At 41.3% G+C, this 20,548-nt stretch overlaps 1 protein-coding gene across 5 annotated transcripts in view; it reads right to left on the reverse strand.

The window, feature by feature from the left end:
* The window catches only part of cep162 (centrosomal protein 162), a 137,491-nt gene that overhangs the window by 19,959 nt on the left and 96,984 nt on the right, over nucleotides 1-20,548 (reverse strand). For all 5 annotated transcript variants that reach the window (XM_041188619.1, XM_041188618.1, XM_041188616.1 and 2 more), the window contains 2 exons: nucleotides 15,734-15,838; nucleotides 14,230-14,457 (listed from right to left, as the gene is read on the reverse strand). In XM_041188619.1, coding sequence (XP_041044553.1) covers nucleotides 14,230-14,457; nucleotides 15,734-15,838 — 333 coding nt within the window. The remainder of the gene's footprint in view (nucleotides 1-14,229; nucleotides 14,458-15,733; nucleotides 15,839-20,548) is intronic.

Here is a 20,548-nt window from a genome sequence, read left to right on the forward strand (position 1 = left end):
AAAGTGGGTCACAAAAAAAAATTAAATGTACCACGTACTGAAATGAACAAACCATACACAACAAAAACAAATGAGAAGGCACACTAGTGGGCACCAAAATTTATTTTAGAATTAAAAGTTGTTTAATTGTATCTTCAAAAGATATTGACTAAAGGCAGCAATGAACATTTCCAACATTTTATACTGGAACAGGATATCACAACCATATTAAAACAGAATATGCACAGTTCTTGCTTCCCATCTTTTAGTTCAAAAGATTAGAGAACATTCACTGCGGCATATTGGCTATAGTTGACTTTCTAAATACATGTTAGATGGTACCTTCAGCAGCATCTGTTGAGAGAGAAACTGAGCTAATGGCTACAGTTGGATAACTTTTCATCAGATCCTGAAACATCATCGACCTGGAACAGTAATTGTGTTATGCTCTCCACAGATGCTGCTTGACCTGCTGAGTATTTTCAGTATTTTCTGATTTCATTTCCAGAATCCACAGTGTTTTTAAAAATTAGGTTGTATTTTGTTGGGGCCGGTTAGCTCAGTTGGCTAGATTGAACCACACGTTCAGAGTAATACCAGCACCATGGGTTCAATTCCCGTTATGGCTGAGGTAGACTTGGGACTTGCCTTCTCGCCCTGCCCCTGAAAGTGAAAGGCAATAGCAAACCACTACTGACAAAAATGGTTCAGGATGAAGCATTAGCATGCAATGAGCCAAGGATCTACCTTCGGGCAGAGCACACATAAATGAATGAAGTGTCTTATTACATTGCTTCAATGAATATATAAAAGCAAAATGTCTGTCTGTCCGTTCGTTGGCAAACTCCTCAGAGGACCTTGGGCCAATCTCATCCAAACTTGGCAGGATGATATCTTGAACCAAGAGGCATATTGTAAGGGACTTGACATCTAATCAGCCCCAATGGAAGTTTTGGCCTTCTAGCAGGGGATCCTGCGACCCTGCCTACCATAACTCAGACATGTGTTAACCAAACTTAACATACATTTCAAGAAAGAATGCTACAAATTTACATAATAAATCCCTGACTTTCTATCGTATTTCATTTGTTTTCTTTCTCATTTTATTTGTTGCATGTAAGTTATGTTCAGAGACACTACACATTATCACTTGGTAAAGGAAAGTGAGAGGTGGAATGTATAATCAGGGAAGTTGAAGAGGCTAAAGCAAAAATACAAAAGATTGACAGAAAGCAACAGGCAGCAATTAGAGAAAGGGAAGATGAGGAGGCTAGAGCTCGAAGCTGACAGACAGCAACAGAATGCAAGAACCACCAGGGCTGCAAGTAAGAGACCAACTCCTTAAGGAAGCTTTCATCAGTGACCCTCCTCATAATTATGAATCAGACCCAGAATATGATATTGGCAGTAGATCTGAGATATGTGAATATTGTGGTGCAATAAAGTGGAAAAAGTAACCACCTTCAACATGTTGAGCAAATGGTTGAGTTAGATTGCCACCCTTAAGTGAGCCATCTTATGGCAACAAAATCAAAACACTTCTTGAAAAAACATCAGGAAATATAACAGCTGAGTAGGATCACCAAGAAATCTCTTTGTTTGACTCAAGGGGCAAGAACTTCTATCCTGGTCTATCATGAAATAGTTAATGTTGCAACAAACACTGGAAATGCAGAATCGGTGTGGAATGTTGTGGAAGCGCCGGGGTGAAGCCCAACTGTCAGGAGCTGCCGGCCAATAAAGGCCAGCAGCTCTTCTGTACTCAGCAGCATCACTGAGCAGGCAGTGGCTGCTGCTGGTACTAGTGCCACTTGAGGCCTCAGATCAAGGAAGGCTACAGCACTGTTGAGTAATGGCAGGCAGGGTGTTGAGGGGCGCGTGTACTGAGGGAGAGAGAGTAAGGGGTGTCAGCAGCAAGGCCAGGCAGGTGACTTTTTAGCAGGCCCCTTGACCTTCCTGATGCTGGGTCCTTTGATCAGGCATTGAGTGCCTTTGAATGAGGGATCCCACCCCCCAGGAACCTTCCACCAGTTAATACCAGTTGCAGCGGGATGGGGCCCTAAAGTGGGTATAAATTTCCCTTCATGTGTCTCAATTGGTGGCAAGACAGGAAGGCCGTCCATAGGGTTTCCCGTCATGAATTTAAACAGGGTGGAGGCAAGAGGTGGCAATTTCCCCGCACGCCACCCTCCCACCTATTAAATGCCCCCAAGCCAAAGTGGCCACAGGGCAGGGCACAAGGTTCCACCCAGTGACACCGAAAATGTAGAGTGATACTACAGATGTTATCTTTGACACTGATGATGAAATATTGAGAAAATAGGTGAAGATGTGGATTTTGATTCTGAGGATTTTGAGTGTGACACTGAGGATGTAGAGAATGATTAGTAGATATATAGTGAAAATTGTGTATCTAATTAAACTAGAGCCAAGCCTAGTAAAGCAAATCAAATGAACGTAAATTCATTGTGAAAATAAGTATTTTTCTTCAAATAATGTTTTTGAGTATAATGATTGTGTTTGTTTCCTATATGTGTGGTTAAAATTGTTAATTAAAATGAATGTGTGAAAGAAGGCAATTGAGTGAATTATAGAATGAAACGTGTTGCCTATAAGAAATGTTTCAAATAAATTACTTAATGGAAATACTTTTGTGGTCTGATTTTCAGCTTTAACATCTATCTCATTCAGACCATATTGCCTGCAGTGCAACTACCTCAGCTTATGACTTCATAAAAACATTCTATTTTATTTTTAACCTGCATCCTTTTATTTCCTGGGCGCAGGATGGATATCCTAGCTGTTGACTTATATAATCCACTGTGCAGCTCCTTTGAGAAAGACCTGGCTTTTACATAGTGCCTTTCATGTCCTTAGCACATCCTTAAGCAATTTTCAAGTAGTGGGTTATATTTGATATGCTGTCACATTTGTTTTGCAAACAAACATGGCTGCCGATTGTGTCAAGATCTGATCAACAGGAAAGCAATAACTTGCCAAAATAAGATAATGTCTTTGTAGTGCTGTTTGAGGAAGAAATGATGGCCAGGTCACTATGAGAACTCCCTGTACTATGTTGGATAGTGCTGTGGAATCTTTTGTGTCCATCTGAACAGGCAATACCATTAATGTCTCATGTAAAAGATTGGTATTGATTAAGTAACATACATTTAATTACAAAAGGAGTGAGTGTAATAGCATTTGGTTACATGCAATATACTTTTCTCCAATGTAAATAGAGATCCACTGCATCAGTGCTAACTAATACACCATACAAAAGTGCTTTGGTTTATAGAAGAGAGGGACACAAAGGAGGAAATCCTTCAAAATCATTTTCTTCAGTAACATTGCTTTTTCATCTTTTCTGTTTAAACTTTTATTCACCAACTTCCAAAGAGACCCGAAAGTATCTGCAGTCAAATGAGTATCTTTATCACAACAGTACTTCCTTAAATAACAGAATTTCTAGTTATTTTTCTACCAAAGACTTCACACTCTGGAAAAATCTACATAAAGCTAGGCATGGGTAAAAAAAAGGCCAAGGAATATAAATGCAAATTTTGTCATGAGTCTTGCCTTGTGACCTGTTTATATCATGGCCAGAATCTTCGAGTTGGCAAGCGGGGCCTGTCGATCTGTCAAGGGCCTATTAAGGCCATTTAAAAACTAATTAATTAAAATAATTAACTCAGCTGCCCGTCCAACCTTAAGGTTAGCGGGAGGGCAAGCGAAGAGCCTACGCGGCCTTTGCATTTATCATGAAACCTCATCCACGAGCGGGATGAGGGTTCATGAATGTTTTTAAAGTTTAAACATTTTTAAAAATAAAATTCATTGACATGTCCCAGCTCGTGTGACACTGTCACATGAGGGGGCATCTTAAAATTTTTAATTTATTTTAAAAAATCACACTAATCTCCGAGACAGAACTATTTTCTTCCAAATTGAAAGGCCAGGTTTACATCTGATGGGCTCAATATTATTCAAGGAATAAACACTCTATATCCTTCAAATCTGCCTGCTATAATTTCAGCATCTAACAGCGAAGAAAATGGCGTCCCAGATAGCAGTTTTATTCCAATTCAAGCTTTGTACCAACATTATAACTGCTTCTTCCTTGAGTCCAACTTTGTGCAGTGGCATGCTATGTTGAAAACATGTTTTATACCAAAGAAAGATTTGAATCTACCGACTGGAAACCCCCAAATTATATCTTTTGAAAACGAGACCAAAGCCGCATTCCAATGAGTTGAACTTGCAGCAAAAAATGGCTACACAATTTCCATCACTACGTTACACATTCCAACAATACTGAGATGGAGTCCACCTGTCTGCAAAAACCCACCAAAAACAATGACCTCAGGGGAATGTGAATGAACCGCATTCCCTATCCCATTTGCACAGCATCCAGACACTCATCTGGGTACTTAAATGGGTTGAGACAAATCATTAGACATAACCACTTGGACAATGGGACCTTGGCTAAAAGAGGGATTCCCAGTGATGAACTAATCATTTTTTGGGATAAAGCATGCTTTCATGGCAGCATGCCAATGTACAAATTTGGGTGGAGGATTTCAATGTCCATCAACAAGAGTGGCTCAGTAGCAGCGCTACAGGCTGAGCTGGCCGCATCCTAAGGACAGAGCAGCAGGTAGTGAGAGAATCAACAAGAGGGAAAAACATTCTTGATCTTATCCTCATCAACCTGTCTGCTGCACATGCAATTGTCCATGTCAGTATCAGTAGGAGTGACCACCGCACAGTCCTTTTGGAGACGAAGTCCCATTTTCACATTAAGGATAGCCTCCATCGTGTTGTATGGCACTCCCACCCTGCTAAATGGGATAGATTTCGAACAGATCTAGCAACTGAAGGCTGGGTGATCATGAGGTGTTGTGGGCCATCAGCAGCAGCAGAATTGTACTCGAGCACAATCTGTACCTTCATGGGCTTGGATATCCTCCACTCTACCAGTATCACTAAGCCAGGGGATCAACCCTTGTTCAATGAAAATTGCAGGAGGGCATGCCAGGAGCAGTACCAGGCATATTTAAAAATGAGGTGTCAGCTGGTAAAGCTACAACACAGGACATTTTTTTTCCTCTACTCATTCATGGGATGTGGGCATCGCTGGCTAAGCCAGCATTTATTGCCTATCACTAATTGCCCTTGAGAAGCTGGTGATGGGCTGCCTACTTGTACTGCTGCAGTCCATGTGCTGTAAGTATACTCTGTGCTGTTAGGGAGAGAGTTCCTGGATTTTGACGCAGCGCCAGGGAAGGAACGGCGATATATTTACAAGTAGTGAGGGGCTTGGGGGAGAACTTCCAAGTGGCGGTATTCCCATGTATCTGCTGCTCTTGTCCTTCTAGATGGGAGTGGTCGGGAATTTGCAAGGTGCTGTCGATGGAAATGTGGTGAATTCCTGCAGTGCATATTGTAGGTGGTACACACTGCTGCCAATGTGTTTTGGTGGTAGAGGAAGTGAATGTCTGTGGATGGAGTGCCAATCCTGCAGGTTACTTTGTCCTGGATGATCTCAAGCTTCTTGAGGGTTGTTGGAGCTGCGCTCATCCAGGCAAGTGGAGAATATTCCATCACACTCCTGACTTGTGCCTTGATGGGCAAGGTTTGGGGAGTCAGGAGGTGAGTCACTCGCCGCAGGATTTCCAGCCTCTGTCCTGCTCTTGTAACCACAGTATTTATATGGCTTGTTCAGTTCAATTTCTGGCCAATGGTAACCACCAGGATGTTGATGGTGGGGGGATTCAGTGATGGTAACGTCATTGAATGTCAAGAGGCGACGGTTAGATTCTCTCTTGTTGGAGATGGTCATTGCCGAGCACTTGTGTGAGGTGAATGTTACTTGCCACTTGCCCAAGCCTGGATATTGTCCGCAACTTGCTTCATTTGCACATGGACTGCTTCAGTATCTGAGGAGTCAAGAATGGTGCTGAACATTGTGCAATCATCAGTGAACATCCCCACTTCTGACCTTATGGGAGAAGGAAGGTTATTGATGAAGCAGCCAAAGAAGGTTGGGTCGAGGACATTACCCTGAGAAGCCTCTGCAGTGATGTCCTGGAGCTGAGATGACTGACCTCCAACAACCACAACCATCTTCCGTTGTGCTAGGTATGACTCCAACCAGCAGAGAGTTTTGCCCCTGATTCCCATTGACTCCAGTTTTGCTAGGGCTCCTTGATGCCACACTCGGTCAAATGCAGCTTTGATGTCAAGGGCAGTCACTAGGGAGTTCAGCTGTTTTGTCCATGTTTGAATCAAGGTTGTAATGAAGTCAGGAGCTGAGTGGCCCTGGCAGTACCTGAATTGGGTGTCAGTGAATGCGACGCTCACTGGTTATTGCTAAGCACACATTGTTTGATAGCACTAATGATGACCTCTTCCATTATTTTACCAATGATCGAGAGTAGACTGATGAGGCAGCAATTGGTCGGGTTGGACTTGTCCTACTTTTTGTGTACAGGACACATCTGGGTAATTTTCCACATAGCCGGGTAGATGCCAGTGTTGTAGCTGTACTGGAACAGCTTGGCTTGGGGCGTGACAGTTTCTGGAGCACAAGTCTTCAGTACTATTGCTGGAATATTGTCAGAGCCCGTAACCTTTGCACTATCCAGTGCCTTCAGCTGTTACTTGGTATGATGTGAAGTGAATCAAATTAGCTGCAGACTGGCATCTGTGATGCTGGGGACCTCTGGAGGAGACTGGTGTGGATCATCCACTCAGAACTTCTGGCTGAAGATTGTAGAAATTGCCTTATCTTTTCCACTGATGTGCTGGGGTCCCGCATCATTGAAGATGGGGATATTTGTGGAGCCTCCTCCTAGAGGCTCCTGTTTAATTGTCCACCACCATTCACCGCTGCAGGACTGCAGAGCTTCGATCTGATCCTTTGGTTGTGGGATTGCTTAGCTCTATCACTTGCTACTTATGATGTTTGGTACACAAGTAAGTCTCTGTTATAGCTACACAGTTTGACACTCCATTTTTAGGTAAGCCTGGTGTTGCTTCTGGCATGCCCTCTTGCACTCTTCAATGAACCAGGGTTGATCCCCTGGATTGATGGTAATCGTAGAGTGCGGGATATGCCAGGCGATGAGGTTACAGATTGTGTTCGAGTACAATTCTGTTGCTGCTGATGGCCCACAGCGTCTCACGGGTATCCAGTCTTTAGTTGCTAGATTTGTTTGAAATCTATCCCATTTAGCACGGTGGAAATGCCACACAACATGACGTAGAGTATCCTCAATGTGAAGGCAGGACTTTGTCTCCACAATGACTGTGCGGTGGTCACTCCTACCAATACTGTCATGGACAGACGCATCTGCGGCAGGCAGGTTGGTGAGGATTAGGTGAAGTGGGTTCTATGGCCACATGCCACAGACCCAGTCTAGCAGCTACGTCCTTTAGGACTCGGCCAGCTCAGTCATTAGGCATGCTTCAAAGCCACTCTTGGTGATGAACCATTGAAGACACCCATCCAGAGTACATTCTGCGCCCATGCCACCCTCAGTGCTTCCTCCAAGTGATGTTCAACATTGAGGAGTACTTATTCATCAGCTGTGGGAGGGTGATGCATTGTAATGAGCAGGGGGTTTCTTTGCCCATGTTTGCCATGAGACTTCATGGGGTCTGGAGTCAATGTTAAGGATTCCCAGAGCAATTCCCTCCCGACTGTATTAAACTGTGCCACCACCTCTGCTGGATCTGTCCTTCCGGTGTCTGGGACAGTATCTGTAAGATATGATTCCCTGAGGTTGACTATGTCAGGCTATTGTTTGACTAGTCTGTGAGAGAGCTCTCCCAATTTTGGCACTAGCCCCCACAGGTTAGTAAGGAGGACTTTGCAGGGTCGACAGGTCGTTGTCGTTTCCAGTGTCCAGGTTGATGCTGGGTGGTCCGTCTGGTTTCATTCCTTTTTTGAGACTTTGTAGCGGATTAATACCACTGAGTGGCTTACTAGGCCATTTCAGAGGGCATTTAAGAGTCAATCACATTGCTGTGGGTGTGGAGTCACATGTAGGCCTGACTAGGTAAGTATGACAGAGATAAAAACAAAAAACTGCGGATGCTGGAAATCCAAAACAAAAACAGAGTTACCTGGAAAAACTCAGCAGGTCTGGCAACATCGGCGGAGAAGAAAAGAATTGACGTTTCGAGTCCTCATGACCCTTCAACAGAACTGAGTGAATATTAGGAGAGTGGTGAAATATAAGCTGGTTTAAGGTGGGGGTTAGGGGAGAGAAGTTGGGGAGGGGGCGGTGGTATGGTTGTAGGGACAAGCAAGCAGTGATAGGAGCAGATAATCAAAAGATGTCACAGACAAAGGAACAAAGTGGTGACAGATTTCCTTCCCTAAAGGACATTAGTGAACCAGATGGGTTTTTATGACAATCAACAATGGTTTCATCATTAGGCTTTTATTTCCAGATTTTTTTTAATATTGAATTCAAATTCCATCGGGTTCTCACAGCATAGCCCTAGGTCTCTGAAATACTCGTCCAGCAACAATACAATTACGTCATCGCCTAATCTTTTAATTCACCTCACAGCTTTTCTAAAATGTTTGCAATCAAACCTAGTGAACCTTCACTTTTAGCATAAAGTATAGCTTTGAATAATTATCAAATAATTGCCCTGCCATTTCGCCACATTTAACCAATTCTAGCATCTCATCCACTCCTCCGTTGCCACACCCATCCTATTCCTTTCATTCCCCATGCCATTCCCCTCCCATCAATCCCACTCCATAACTCAGAAACAATCTTTTCAGCCAGTATCTATGCTGTAGGGTTTCCCCTACCTTCCACTGTTTTTTCTCTCTATCAAACACCCCACCCACCATTGCTGTCGTCAACAGCCATTGGCAGCTGTACATGCATCACAGACTCCAGTCCTCTGCCTGCCTCCATGTGCGCCATTCACTGTCCACCAAATAAACTCACCCCTTAACAATCAAAATAGTGCAGACAGATAAAAGCTGAGTATTATTATGATAAATGACAATAAAATGTAATTCCTATAGAATGGTAGAAGTGCCTTAATAATTTACTTACGTTATATCTTGCAACACCTGAGTCATCCTGCAGATGGCACAGGCTGTTGAGGGATGTCGTTACCATAGTGATGCCATCTTTGTGACATCAACCGTATGTCATAATATTTAACATAAGTTGGTGGGAAAGCAAGATGTTCCAGGGAGAGTGAAATGTTTAAAAATATATGTTGCTTGTTGACTGGGCAGAGGCGAGAAAGGGTGGAAGACACATTCTATGAAGAAGGTGCTACAAATGTCTATTAGGGCTAAGTTAGCATATGTATTCATAGTGCGCAACCTATCATTAATCAAAGTGCTACGGGGGAAATAATTAAGTACGCATGTTCAAAGAAATGAAGAACAAACTAAGTGAAGTTAACTGAGAAACATTACCGAAGGGTACCAGAGTCGAGGGAAAATTGAGTGCTTTTAAAACTATAATTATGAAAATTCAAATTAAAGATTTAGTTAAGAAAAATAAACATACACCAAAAATCAGAGCAAAAGAAAGGAAAATAAGGAAATAAAATAGAAACAAAGGAGTGTGCAAGAAAAATAGATGAACATTTAAGGGAGGATAAAATCTTTCAAAAACTTTCTTCCAGCAATGTACATTAAAAAAAGTTATAATTGAAGTTGAATGCTGAAAGATATAAAAATTATACTAAAACCAAAGATATAATATTGCAGTTAAATTAAAAGAACATTTCCTGGCAGCATACAACAAAGATAGCACCAACCTAACGTGCTGTTTTTGACGATTGCAATACATGTAAATATCCTAGCATGTTGTGAGGACAGGATGACAGGCTTACAAACAAATTTTCTAGACCAGATGCCATCTCCTAAAGCTCTGAAGGAAACGGGAAAGGAATATTTTGGGATACAAACCATCAGTGGGCATTGGTGAGATTCTGCAAAGCTTGAGGCAAGGTAATCTGATGCATATTTAAAAATGTACAGTAAATCCTATCAAGGGAGCTGCAGTACCATTAAAAGACAAATAAGTGAAAAAATTGAAATAATGGTGGAACATATAAGTGTGGAGGATAGAAGTGTTTCTTTGTAATAATACCTTCAACCAGAGCAGCCAACGTTATTTTAGGAAAGGAAGACCCTGTCTGACAACTTCCTTGACTCTTTTTCAGGACACCACTGTTCTCCCTACATTGATTAGTTGAGCTTTCAGGCAGTTTTAACAAAACATGAAAAGTTTCTATCAAACTGAAAGCTCCAGGAACCTAGGCTAGAAATTAAGACCAGATTAGATGTTAAAAAGAAGCTGAGAGCACCATGAAGAATAACGCCAGAATTATAGTAGAGTGGAGGTATGGTGGCAGGGGCAGGGCTGCTGGAAGAAAAAGAGTTGAGTGAGGTCTCAGTGGTCAGTGTTTGGACCTCTTCTAAGCTACATTAACAACCTAAATAAAGATTTTAAATGCAAACTTGTCAAATTTACTGATCTCCAGATTTTCGACATAGCAGCAAAGATGATCAAGTAAAACATTTGACAATGATTTAGATACGCCATGCAATTCAGTAAATAATAACATTTAAAATAAAATGCAAATAATTACACTTTGACCACAAAAATGTGCTTTGTAAGTATGCAATAAATTAGATAAGATTTTTCACTGGATATGGGCTTCGCTGGCTGGGCCAACATTTACTGCCCCTCCCTAGTTGCCCTTGAGAAAGCGGTGGTGAGCTGCCTTCTTGAGCCGCTGCAGTCCATGTGGTTAAGGTACACCCACAGTGCTGTTAGGAAGGGAGTTCCAGGATTTTGACAGTGAGTGAAGGAACAACGATATATTTCCAAGTCAGGACGGTGAGTGACTTGGAGGGGAACTTCCAGGTGGCTGGTCTTCCTGCTGCCCTTGTCCTTCTAGGTGGTAGTGGTCGTGGGTTTGGAAGGTGCTGTCTAAGGAGCCTTGGTGAATTCCTGAAGTGCATCTTGTAAATGGTACACACTGCTGCTACTGTGCGTCAGTGCTGGAGGGAGTGAATGTTTGTGGATGTGGTGCCAATCAAGCGGGCTGCTTTGTCCTGGATGATATCAAGCTTCTTGAGAATTGTGGGAGCTGCACTCATGCATGCAAGTGGGGAGTATTCCATCACACTCCTGATTTGTGCCTTGTAGATGGTGGGCAGGCTTTGGGGAGTCAGAAGGTGGATTACGCGTCATAGGATTCTTAGCCTCTGATCTGCTCTTGTAGCCACAGTATTTATATGGCTAGTCCAGTTCAGTTTCTGGTCAATGGTAATCCCCAGGATGTTGATGGTGGGGATTCAGTGATGATAATGGTTAGATTCTCTCTTGTTGGAGATGGTCATTGCCTGGCACTTGTGTGGCACGAGTGTTATTGCCACTTGTCAGCCCTAGCCTGGATATTGTCCAGGTCTTGCTGCATTTGAACATGGACTGCTTCAGTATTTGAGGGGTTGCGAATGGTGCTGAACATTGTGCAATCATGAGCAAACATCCCCACTTCTGACCTTATAATGGAAGGAAGGTCACTAACGAAGCAGTTGAACATGGTTGGGCCTAAGACACTACTTGGAGAAACTCCTGCAGTGATGTCCTGGAGCTGAGATGACTGACCTCCAACAACCACAACCATCTTCCTTTGTGCTAGGTATGACTCCAACCAGTGGAGAGTTTTCCCTGTTTCCCTCTGAGTTTTAGAAAGAGGCTTAGCTTAACTCATCACTTTCAGTACCTGGACAATGTGGAGTAGAAATTGAAAATGTATATAAAACTATAGGGAGCTCGAAGTTGTGGTGGGCTTTGCAGTGCATTGGTCAGTAATACACTTGTGAGCGTCCTGTTTGATTTAAGTCGCAGGGTAGGACAAACACTCAACAAAGAGCAAAAGGATTCCAATTATTCAAGGGTTGAACTGTGAGAAAAGTTTAGAAAAGCTGAAGCTCTACAGTTTAGAAAGAATCTTAAGTGGGGCATTGTTGGGATGCACAAAATATTAATGGTGTAAATACAGGTAGGGTAAAGCTGGTACATTAATTCAAATTAAACTGGAAAAATAGCATGAGAAGATATTAATTTAAATATGAGAAAAAGAGTTTTAAAACAGTCTCAGGAAAAATGACGTTATTCAGAATCTTAAAATCTTTATTAAGATCTTAGGGACAAACTGCCAAGTGTAGTAGCAAAAACAAAACCAATAGAGACATTCAAAATGTGGTTAAATACTATCATGGCAATGTTAGGGTGCGGAAGTGATGACTCAATGCCCCTTTCTTATCTTTCAACTGTCTTAGGTTTTTGTGCAAATAGTTACATGAAATTAAAAGTTTAAAGAATCTATAAATCAAGAAGTGAAAAGGGCACTCAGTGGACTGCATAACTCTGCCACACCGTGTTAGCTCAAAATTATTACAATTGTGCAGCTCTTCCTCGAGGCTTTTCCCTGACTGGTTCATGTGCTATAACTACAAAGCTTAAAAATGAAATCTTTTTATTAAGAACTTCCAACTCCTGAGGAGGCTTCAGATCAACATCCAATAACCTGCTCTGAAAACTCTGCTCACATTTTAACAGCTGTGACAAATTCCAGCACAGCAGCGGTGACAATCCACAACATTCAAAACCAATTAACAACATTCTAAATAAAGCAAACTACATGTTCTAAAAGAAAAAGTCAATTTGCCCTATCTCCCAATGTTAATAGATCCTTTAAAAAATTCCAAGATCAGGATCCAGTTCCACATCTTCGCCAAAAACTAATCAGTTCTTCCTGGGCAATACCCTATCTGTGTATCAAATTGCATTGAAATCGGTCCATTAGTCAGGGACTAGTAATCAAGAAACCCAGTGTAATGCTCTGGGGACCCAGGTTCAAATCTCATCATGGCAAATGATGAAATTTGAATTCGTTAAAAATCTAGAATCAAAAGTCTAATGATGACTATGAAACCATTGTCGATTGGCATAAAAACCCATCTGGTTCACTATTGTTCTTTAGGAAATGTTATACTCGCAGCTGATGTTAATGCTGAGCAAGCCAGATCTCAGATTGAAATCCACCTCGGCTGATTGTAGTTTTTTTTTGTTTTGTGGATACGAGGAGGGATAGCTACTGGACTCAAAAGCACAAAACTTCAGTAATAACTTTTAAAATTTGAAGATTTAAAAAATATTTAATTAAAGAAAAGATAAAACTTAAACACACAAGATAAAAGATACACAGTTAGAAAAGATCTTACAAAATAACCCCAAACATGTTTTCCCAAGGTACACAATGATACTACCATTTTGGCAACAGTCCTTATAGATTCTTAACTGTAAAATATGGGAAAAATTACCCAAATCAAGAAATTGCCTTTTACTGCAACCATAAGTACAATCTACAACTTCCCAGCACCAAAACACGCTGACGTGATTTTCAAAACAAACTGTCTCACAGGACGAATACTCTCCTGAGCCAGCATATTCCAGTCAGCGAGCGGGGGCGGGGCCCACTCGCCGACACATAAAATGATGTGGGGTGACATCGGGCATGTGTCACATGGGGGAACATGGAAGGAAATTTTTTTTCTAATCCTTATTCAACGTTTTAAATTGGAGCCGATCTCCCTGAGGCAGCACTTTGTCTCAGGGAGATCTGTGCGCTCTTTTGAGTGCTTGCGCAAAAGAATGCACTCCCGGCTGAGGGAATCCCCCATGTCCTCACAGGGAGTGCATAGTGCTTCCTGGTGCACGTCATGCTGGGCGGGCCTTAACTGGCCTGCCCACGTAAAATGGCGGTGCAGCGCTAGTTGGAAGCCCGTCTGCTCGCGCCCGCTCCTGCACTTCCTCCCTGACGGGGGTGGGGGGGCGGAATTGTTGCACGAGTTGCTTTCTTCAATTAAAAATCTTTCACAGCCAAAAACAAGAGATGGCCTTCAGTGAGACATTCCCCACAGCAACTCACTCCAGTTGAAAATCTGTTCTTATACCTTTTCTCCTTTTCATCTTCATTTTCCATTGACTTCACAAATAACTTTAAACCTACCAAATAGGGGTGAAAACATTATCTCCCTCACCTGCAGTGGTAGAGGTAATGAAGACATCTGAGAATACTAACTGATAAAAATGATAATCATGTTACAATATTGTTTGTAAATTAGATGTTTTCCCAAAATACCCTCCAAATTAAAGTTTAGCAGTAAATGCCAATAAGATATACCTTTATTTTTTGAAATTGTTGTTCCATTACTCTTAAACTCTTCTTTGCCTCTTCATCTTTTCCTTCTAGGTCTGCTTCTAGTTTCTTTATTCTTTTTTCTAGCAAAGTTCTCAAATGCAGTTTGCTTGACGTTTCAGAATCTGCTTCAGGTACAGATGCAGCTGCATATATAAGAGCAGGCAAGGAATTTGGATATCGCCTTCGAATTATTTCTTCCATTTCCTTTACCTATCAGAATTAGAATGAGAAATTAGCTCGTTCCGTATTTATACATGTGGGCATCATGCAATAATCTAAGAATGGTATTTCTGTTGTTTTGTTATTTTCCTTATCTCAGAATTAATTGTTTATTATAATTGTGACAATAGTTTTAACAACAAATGGTAATAGCTCTTGAGTGGGACTTGGGTGGACACCGAGCAGATAACATTGCTTGTCAGAGACTCCTGACCCCAGCAAAACAGGCAGATGCAGCAGATTCATACACCCTTGTGACTCATCAATCTTAAAGAAATAGCTCAGTCCTCTTCTCATAGTCTGGTAATCATTTATTTTTGGAAGAGTTACATCTTTTTTCAACAGAGACAGCATGTACCTGACCTTTTCCCTTAACTGATAAATTACCAGGTGAAGTAGTTGCAGCTGCACCCGAGTATGGCTAAAAATTTGCAAAGTATAATGAGAAATCCACATGTGCACATATTGAGCACCAGGTCACAAAAAGGGTAGATTTTTGTCTTTACTGTCTAGTTGGAGAGTTATATAGGGAAAAGAAAAGTTTTGCAAAGAAAAATACATGCAGGTTATTGAACCCACCCAATATAATTTCCTTTAATTTAACTTGCAGGAAAATAAGGCAGTTTCTGATATAGCACATGATTTTATCTGTCAGATTTTCCTCTCTAAGTCTCCTTCCAGGTGATATTGAGTGTTCAAGCAGCAAAGACGAAAATCTATGCCATAGTTTCTTTGAATGGAATAAAAATATTGGACAAGAAAAGGAACTCAAATATACCGTATATGGGTGTGCGCATTAGATATTGATATGGGTTATATATACACATATATATTCCAACAGACTAGTCTGTACATGCAGAGTAGGAAGAAAACCAAGCTCCCATGAGCAGCTATGATTGAGATAAAATGAAATGACAGATCGTTGACCGTAGCTAAAAACTCTGGGTGAATCACAAAGATTGTCTCGTCTGAATGACAAATAATAAAAGCTGATTTATACCAATAATTTAAGATACAAATTAGAACCAGTAATAGCCTAACAGATAATATCTCCAAATAACTCACAAACCAGGGAAGTCCAAACAATCCAAATATAAATAGATTATAAAAAAATGGAAACCTCTAAAACATTAACCTAAATAAAACTAATTTTAAAGCCAATGCCTGGGTTACTCCAGAGCTTTTGGGACATGACATGAGACAGGACATACAATGTTTAATATTATAAATAGGAAATTTAAAATTTAGACTTAAAAAAAATACAAACCTGCCGCTCAAGGTCCTGAATTCGTTTGGCTTCAAGAGCTCGCCCTTTTGCACGTTTCTCAGGGGGTGAATGCTTCTCTCTGGAAAAAGCTGTAAGCTTTTCTACCTGCCAAAGTAGAACAAATAGGGTTAAACATTACAAATTCACAAATTTGTATGTTGAAAACAAAGATTTGAGTGATGCAGGAATTTAAAATGCATTTTATTTAAATTTGATAATAATACACATATATATGAAAAGAAATAATAAAGGCAGATATATTTTCCATAGCATTGTTGAGTCAGATGCTACGTGGTTGCAAAGGTGTACAGCTGAGAAAATAAGGTAGGCATAAGGGTGGCCATTGAAAGGATTTGGAAAGAAGATAAAGGAAGAAATTTGTTCACTGATAATTGAATAAAGGTGCTTTGTAAATTGGAGTAAGAAATTTGAACCAATTAGAATGCTAATGGTGAGTCAGAGGCTACACGGTTCCAAGGAAGTTTGTATTAGATCCCTTCTGACACAATTATGTTTTTTTTCCGGTGAGATCCTGGAAAAGAATACCCATGTAATATTTTCCTTGCAGCTAAATAATATAGCAAACAACAGCCCTACAACTGCCCTGGGATATCTGCCTTCTTCTCATTCCAGCCCTTTCGAATATCCCTGATTTAAATCAATCCAACATTTGTGGCTGTGCCTTCAAGCGCCTAGGCCCTAAGCTCTGAAGTTCCTTCCCCAAACCTCTCCACCTCTTTCTTTAAGACATTCCTTAAAACCCACCTCTTTACCAAGCTCTTGGTCACCTGACCCAATATCTTCTCATGCGGCTAGTCTCATCTTTGGTTTTATGTTGCCTCTGCAACCTGCCTATGGATGTTTTATTACGTTAAATGTAAGTTGTTATATAAGTAAACTATATAAAGACAAGTTGTGATATCAATTATAGAAGTACAAGTTGCTGCAAATAAATGTATAGATAAAACATGGGGAAGTAGTTCATTACTATCCTACCCACTTACTGGAACTACTATTTTCAAGTTTTCAGTGAAAACAGAAGACATTTCTTTCCCATTTAATTTAATCATAGAATGATACAACAAGGAGGAGGTTATTCAGTCCGTTAAACAGGTCATGCAACAAGCTTATCAGCAAGATTAGAGTCCATTGAATAAATGTTGATAGATCATAAGGACCAGAGGAGGTGCACCAAAGGATACTGAGGGAAGTAAAGGTGAGAATTGCAAAGGCACTGGGCATAATCTTCCAATCCTCCTTAGATAAAGGGATGGATGGTGCCAGATCACTGGAGAATTGCAAATGTTACGTCCTTGTTCAAAATAGGGTGCAGGGATAAGCCCAATAACTACAGGTCAGTCAGTTTAACACTGGCAGTGGGAAAGCTTTTAGAAATGATAATCTGGGACAAGATTAACAGTCATTTGGACAAATGTGGAGTTGTTTAGGTAAGTTAGCAGAGATTTGTTAAGGACGTAGTATTTAACTAATTTGCTTGAGTACTTTGACGCGGTAACAGAAAGGGTCGATGAGAGTAATGCGGTTGATGCAGTTGGTGTACATGGACTCCCAAAAGGCATTGATAAAGTGCCATTTAACAGGCTTCTGAGCAAAGTTAGAGCTCACAGAATAAAAGGGGCAGTAGCAACATGAATACGGAATTGGTTAAGAAACAGGAAACAGTAGTAGTGAACAGTTGTTTCTCATACAGGAAATATATTGCCGTTCCTTCACTGTCACTGGGTCAAAATCCTGGAATCCCTTCCTAACAGCACTGTGGGTGTACCTACACCATATGGACTGCAGCGATTCAAGAAGGCAGCTCACCAGCACCTTCTCAAGGGCAACTAGGGATGGGAAATAAATGCTGGCCCATGAATGAATAAAAAATAAAGGAAGATGGTACATAGTGGGGTTCCCCACGGATCGGTGTTAGGACCCCTGCTTTCCTTGATATATATTAATGATCGGGGCTTGGGTGTACAGAGCAATTTCAAAATTTGCAGATGACACAAAACTTGGAAGTACTGTGAGCTGTGAGGGGGATAATGAAAAAAGAATCATGTGGGTATGGGCAGAAAAATGGCTGATGCAATTTAATGCAGAGAAATGATAGGAAGAATGAGGAGAGGCAATATAAAATAAAGGGTACAATTCTAAAGAGGGTGCAGGAGTGGAGAGACCTGGGAGTTGTGTGTACACATCACTGAGTTGGCAGGATAGATTGAGAAAGTGGTCAAGAAAGCATTGGGATCCTGGCTTTGTAAGGTTGGGCAAAAAGTGCAAAAGCAAGGAAGTAATGATAAATCTGTATAAAACACTGGCCAGCCTCAATTGGCATACTGTGTTCAGTTTTTGGCACCACACTTTTAGGAAGGATGTGAAGGCATTAGAAAGGGTGCAGAAGAGATTCACAAGAATGGTTCCAGGGATAAGGCACTTCAGTTACATGGATAGATTGGAGAAGTTTGGGCTGTTGTCCTTGGAGAAGAGAATATTAGGAGGAGATTTGTTAGAAGTTGAAAATCAAGAGGCATCTAGAAAGAGTAGATAGGGAGAAAGTGTAGGATTGAGAATCAAAGGGAACTGATTCAAGGTGACAGGCAAAATAAGCAATGGCAACACGAGGAAAATTTTTCACATAGTGAGTAGTTAAGATGTGGAATGTACTACCTGAAAGTGTGGTGGAGGCAGATTTAATTATGGCTTTCGAAAGAGAATTGGATCATTATCCTCACCACTCCCAACATGGCAACTAGGGATGAGCAATAAATGTTGGTCTTGCCACCAATGCCCACATCCCAATGAGGAATGAAGAGCTCAGCTAACATGGTTGATTCTAAAAATCTGCAGGTAGTCAAATGCTCAAGATTTTCGTACAGATCTAAGCCTTAGCTGGAAAATATTGTTAAAGAATTGATTACATTTCCCATAATTTCTCAAAATGCACTTAGAAACACAATCTATACTTTCTGGTTATCTCCAGATCATCCCACAAGCAAGGTCAAAATAGTGAACCACAGCTTCTGCTAGTCCTGCTTAGCTCACAGTATCATAGATTCCCTGGACAGTCATATTATAGAGTCATCGAGTTATACAGCACAGAAACAGTCCCTTCAGCCCATTGTGTCGGTGCTGGCCATCAAGCACATATTTATTTTAACCCCATTTTCCAGTTCTTGGCCTGAAGCCCTGCATGCAATGGCGTTTCAAGTGCTCAACTAAATACTTCAATGTTGCAAAGGTTCCTGCCTCTACCAGCTCCTCAGGCAGTGTGCTCCAGATTCCAACCACCCTCTGGGTGAAAAAACTTTTCTTCAAATCCCCTCTAAACCTCCTGTCCCTTACCTTAAATCATTGCCCTCTGGTTATTGACACCTCTGTTAAGGGGAAAAGTTTCTTCCTATCCACCCCCCTCATAATTTTGTATGCCTGTATCAGGTTCCCCCCCACCACCCCCCCACCTCAGCCTTCTCTGCTCTAAGGAAAACAACTCTAGCCTATCCAGTCTCTCTTCTTGCATGCAGGGCTTCAGGCCAAGAACTGGAAAATGGGGTTAAAATAGATATGTGCTTGATGGCCAGCACCGACACAACGGGCTGAAGGGACTGTTTCTGTGCTGTATAACTCGATGACTCTATAATATGGCTGTCCAGGGAATCTATGGTACTGTGAGCTGAAACACTTCTGCCCAGGCAACATCCTGATGAATCTCCTCTGCAGTGCAATCATATCCCTCCTACAGTGTGGCACGCAGAACTGCACACAGTACTCCAGCTGTGGCCTAACTAGCATTTTATACAGCTCCAACATAACCTCCCTGCTCTTACATTCTATGCCTCGGCTAATAAAAGCAAGTATCCCATATGCCTTCTTAACCACCTTATCTACCTGTGCTGCTGCCTTCAGGGATCTATGGACATGTACACCAAGGTCCCGCTGATCCTCTGTACTTCCTAGGGTCTTACCATTCATTGCGTATTCCCTTGCTGTGATAGTCCTCCCAAAATGCATCACCTCACACTTCTCAGGATTAAATCCCATTTGCCACTGCTCTGACCATCTTACCAGCCCATCTATATCGTCCTGTAATCTAAGGCTTTCCTCCTCACTATTTACGACAGTATCAGTTTTCGTGTCATCTGCAAACTTACTGATCATACCTCCTATATTCACGTCTAAATCATTAATGTACGCTACAAACAACGAGGGTCCCAGTACCGATCCTCGCGGTGCACCACTTGTCACAGGCTTCCAATCGCAAAAACAACCTTCGACCATTACCCTCTGCTTCCTGCCACTAATCCAATTTTGACAGTCAGTCCTGCCCTACTGTCTGTGTAGGGTTGACTCTGTTTTACATCAACAGTCTTCTTCCAATTATCGTCCAAGCTTTAAGTATTAATAGATAAATGATTTCTCAATAGAGAACATGTGCAAAAGGCATGGATAATTGGCTCAAGTGACTGACTGGAACAATTGTTTCTATATTCCTTTGGCACTTCTTTCTCATGCCCATTATAAGAGTGCATTTGAAGAATTTCTAGCAGCGATAAGACTCTGCATTCAGTTCAAACAGTCAGCAGGAGGCACATTTGTCATAGAACTAAAACAATTTTTTTTGGTTCATAAAAAGCTAGCATATATCATGGTTTCCAAAATAATGGTGAGGGGAAGAGACTATAATTCATTGATTTGATGTTCACTTGCATATTTGTGCCCATGTAACTTAGAAGTTACTAGCAATACCAACTTAGATTTTACACATCTCAGTGGTTCACCGTTAACCATTCAACACTGAAGTCAAACTGTTAG

The sequence above is a fragment of the Carcharodon carcharias genome, chromosome 5 (genome assembly GCF_017639515.1).
Source record: "Carcharodon carcharias isolate sCarCar2 chromosome 5, sCarCar2.pri, whole genome shotgun sequence".
Classification (NCBI taxonomy): Eukaryota; Metazoa; Chordata; class Chondrichthyes; order Lamniformes; family Lamnidae; genus Carcharodon; species Carcharodon carcharias.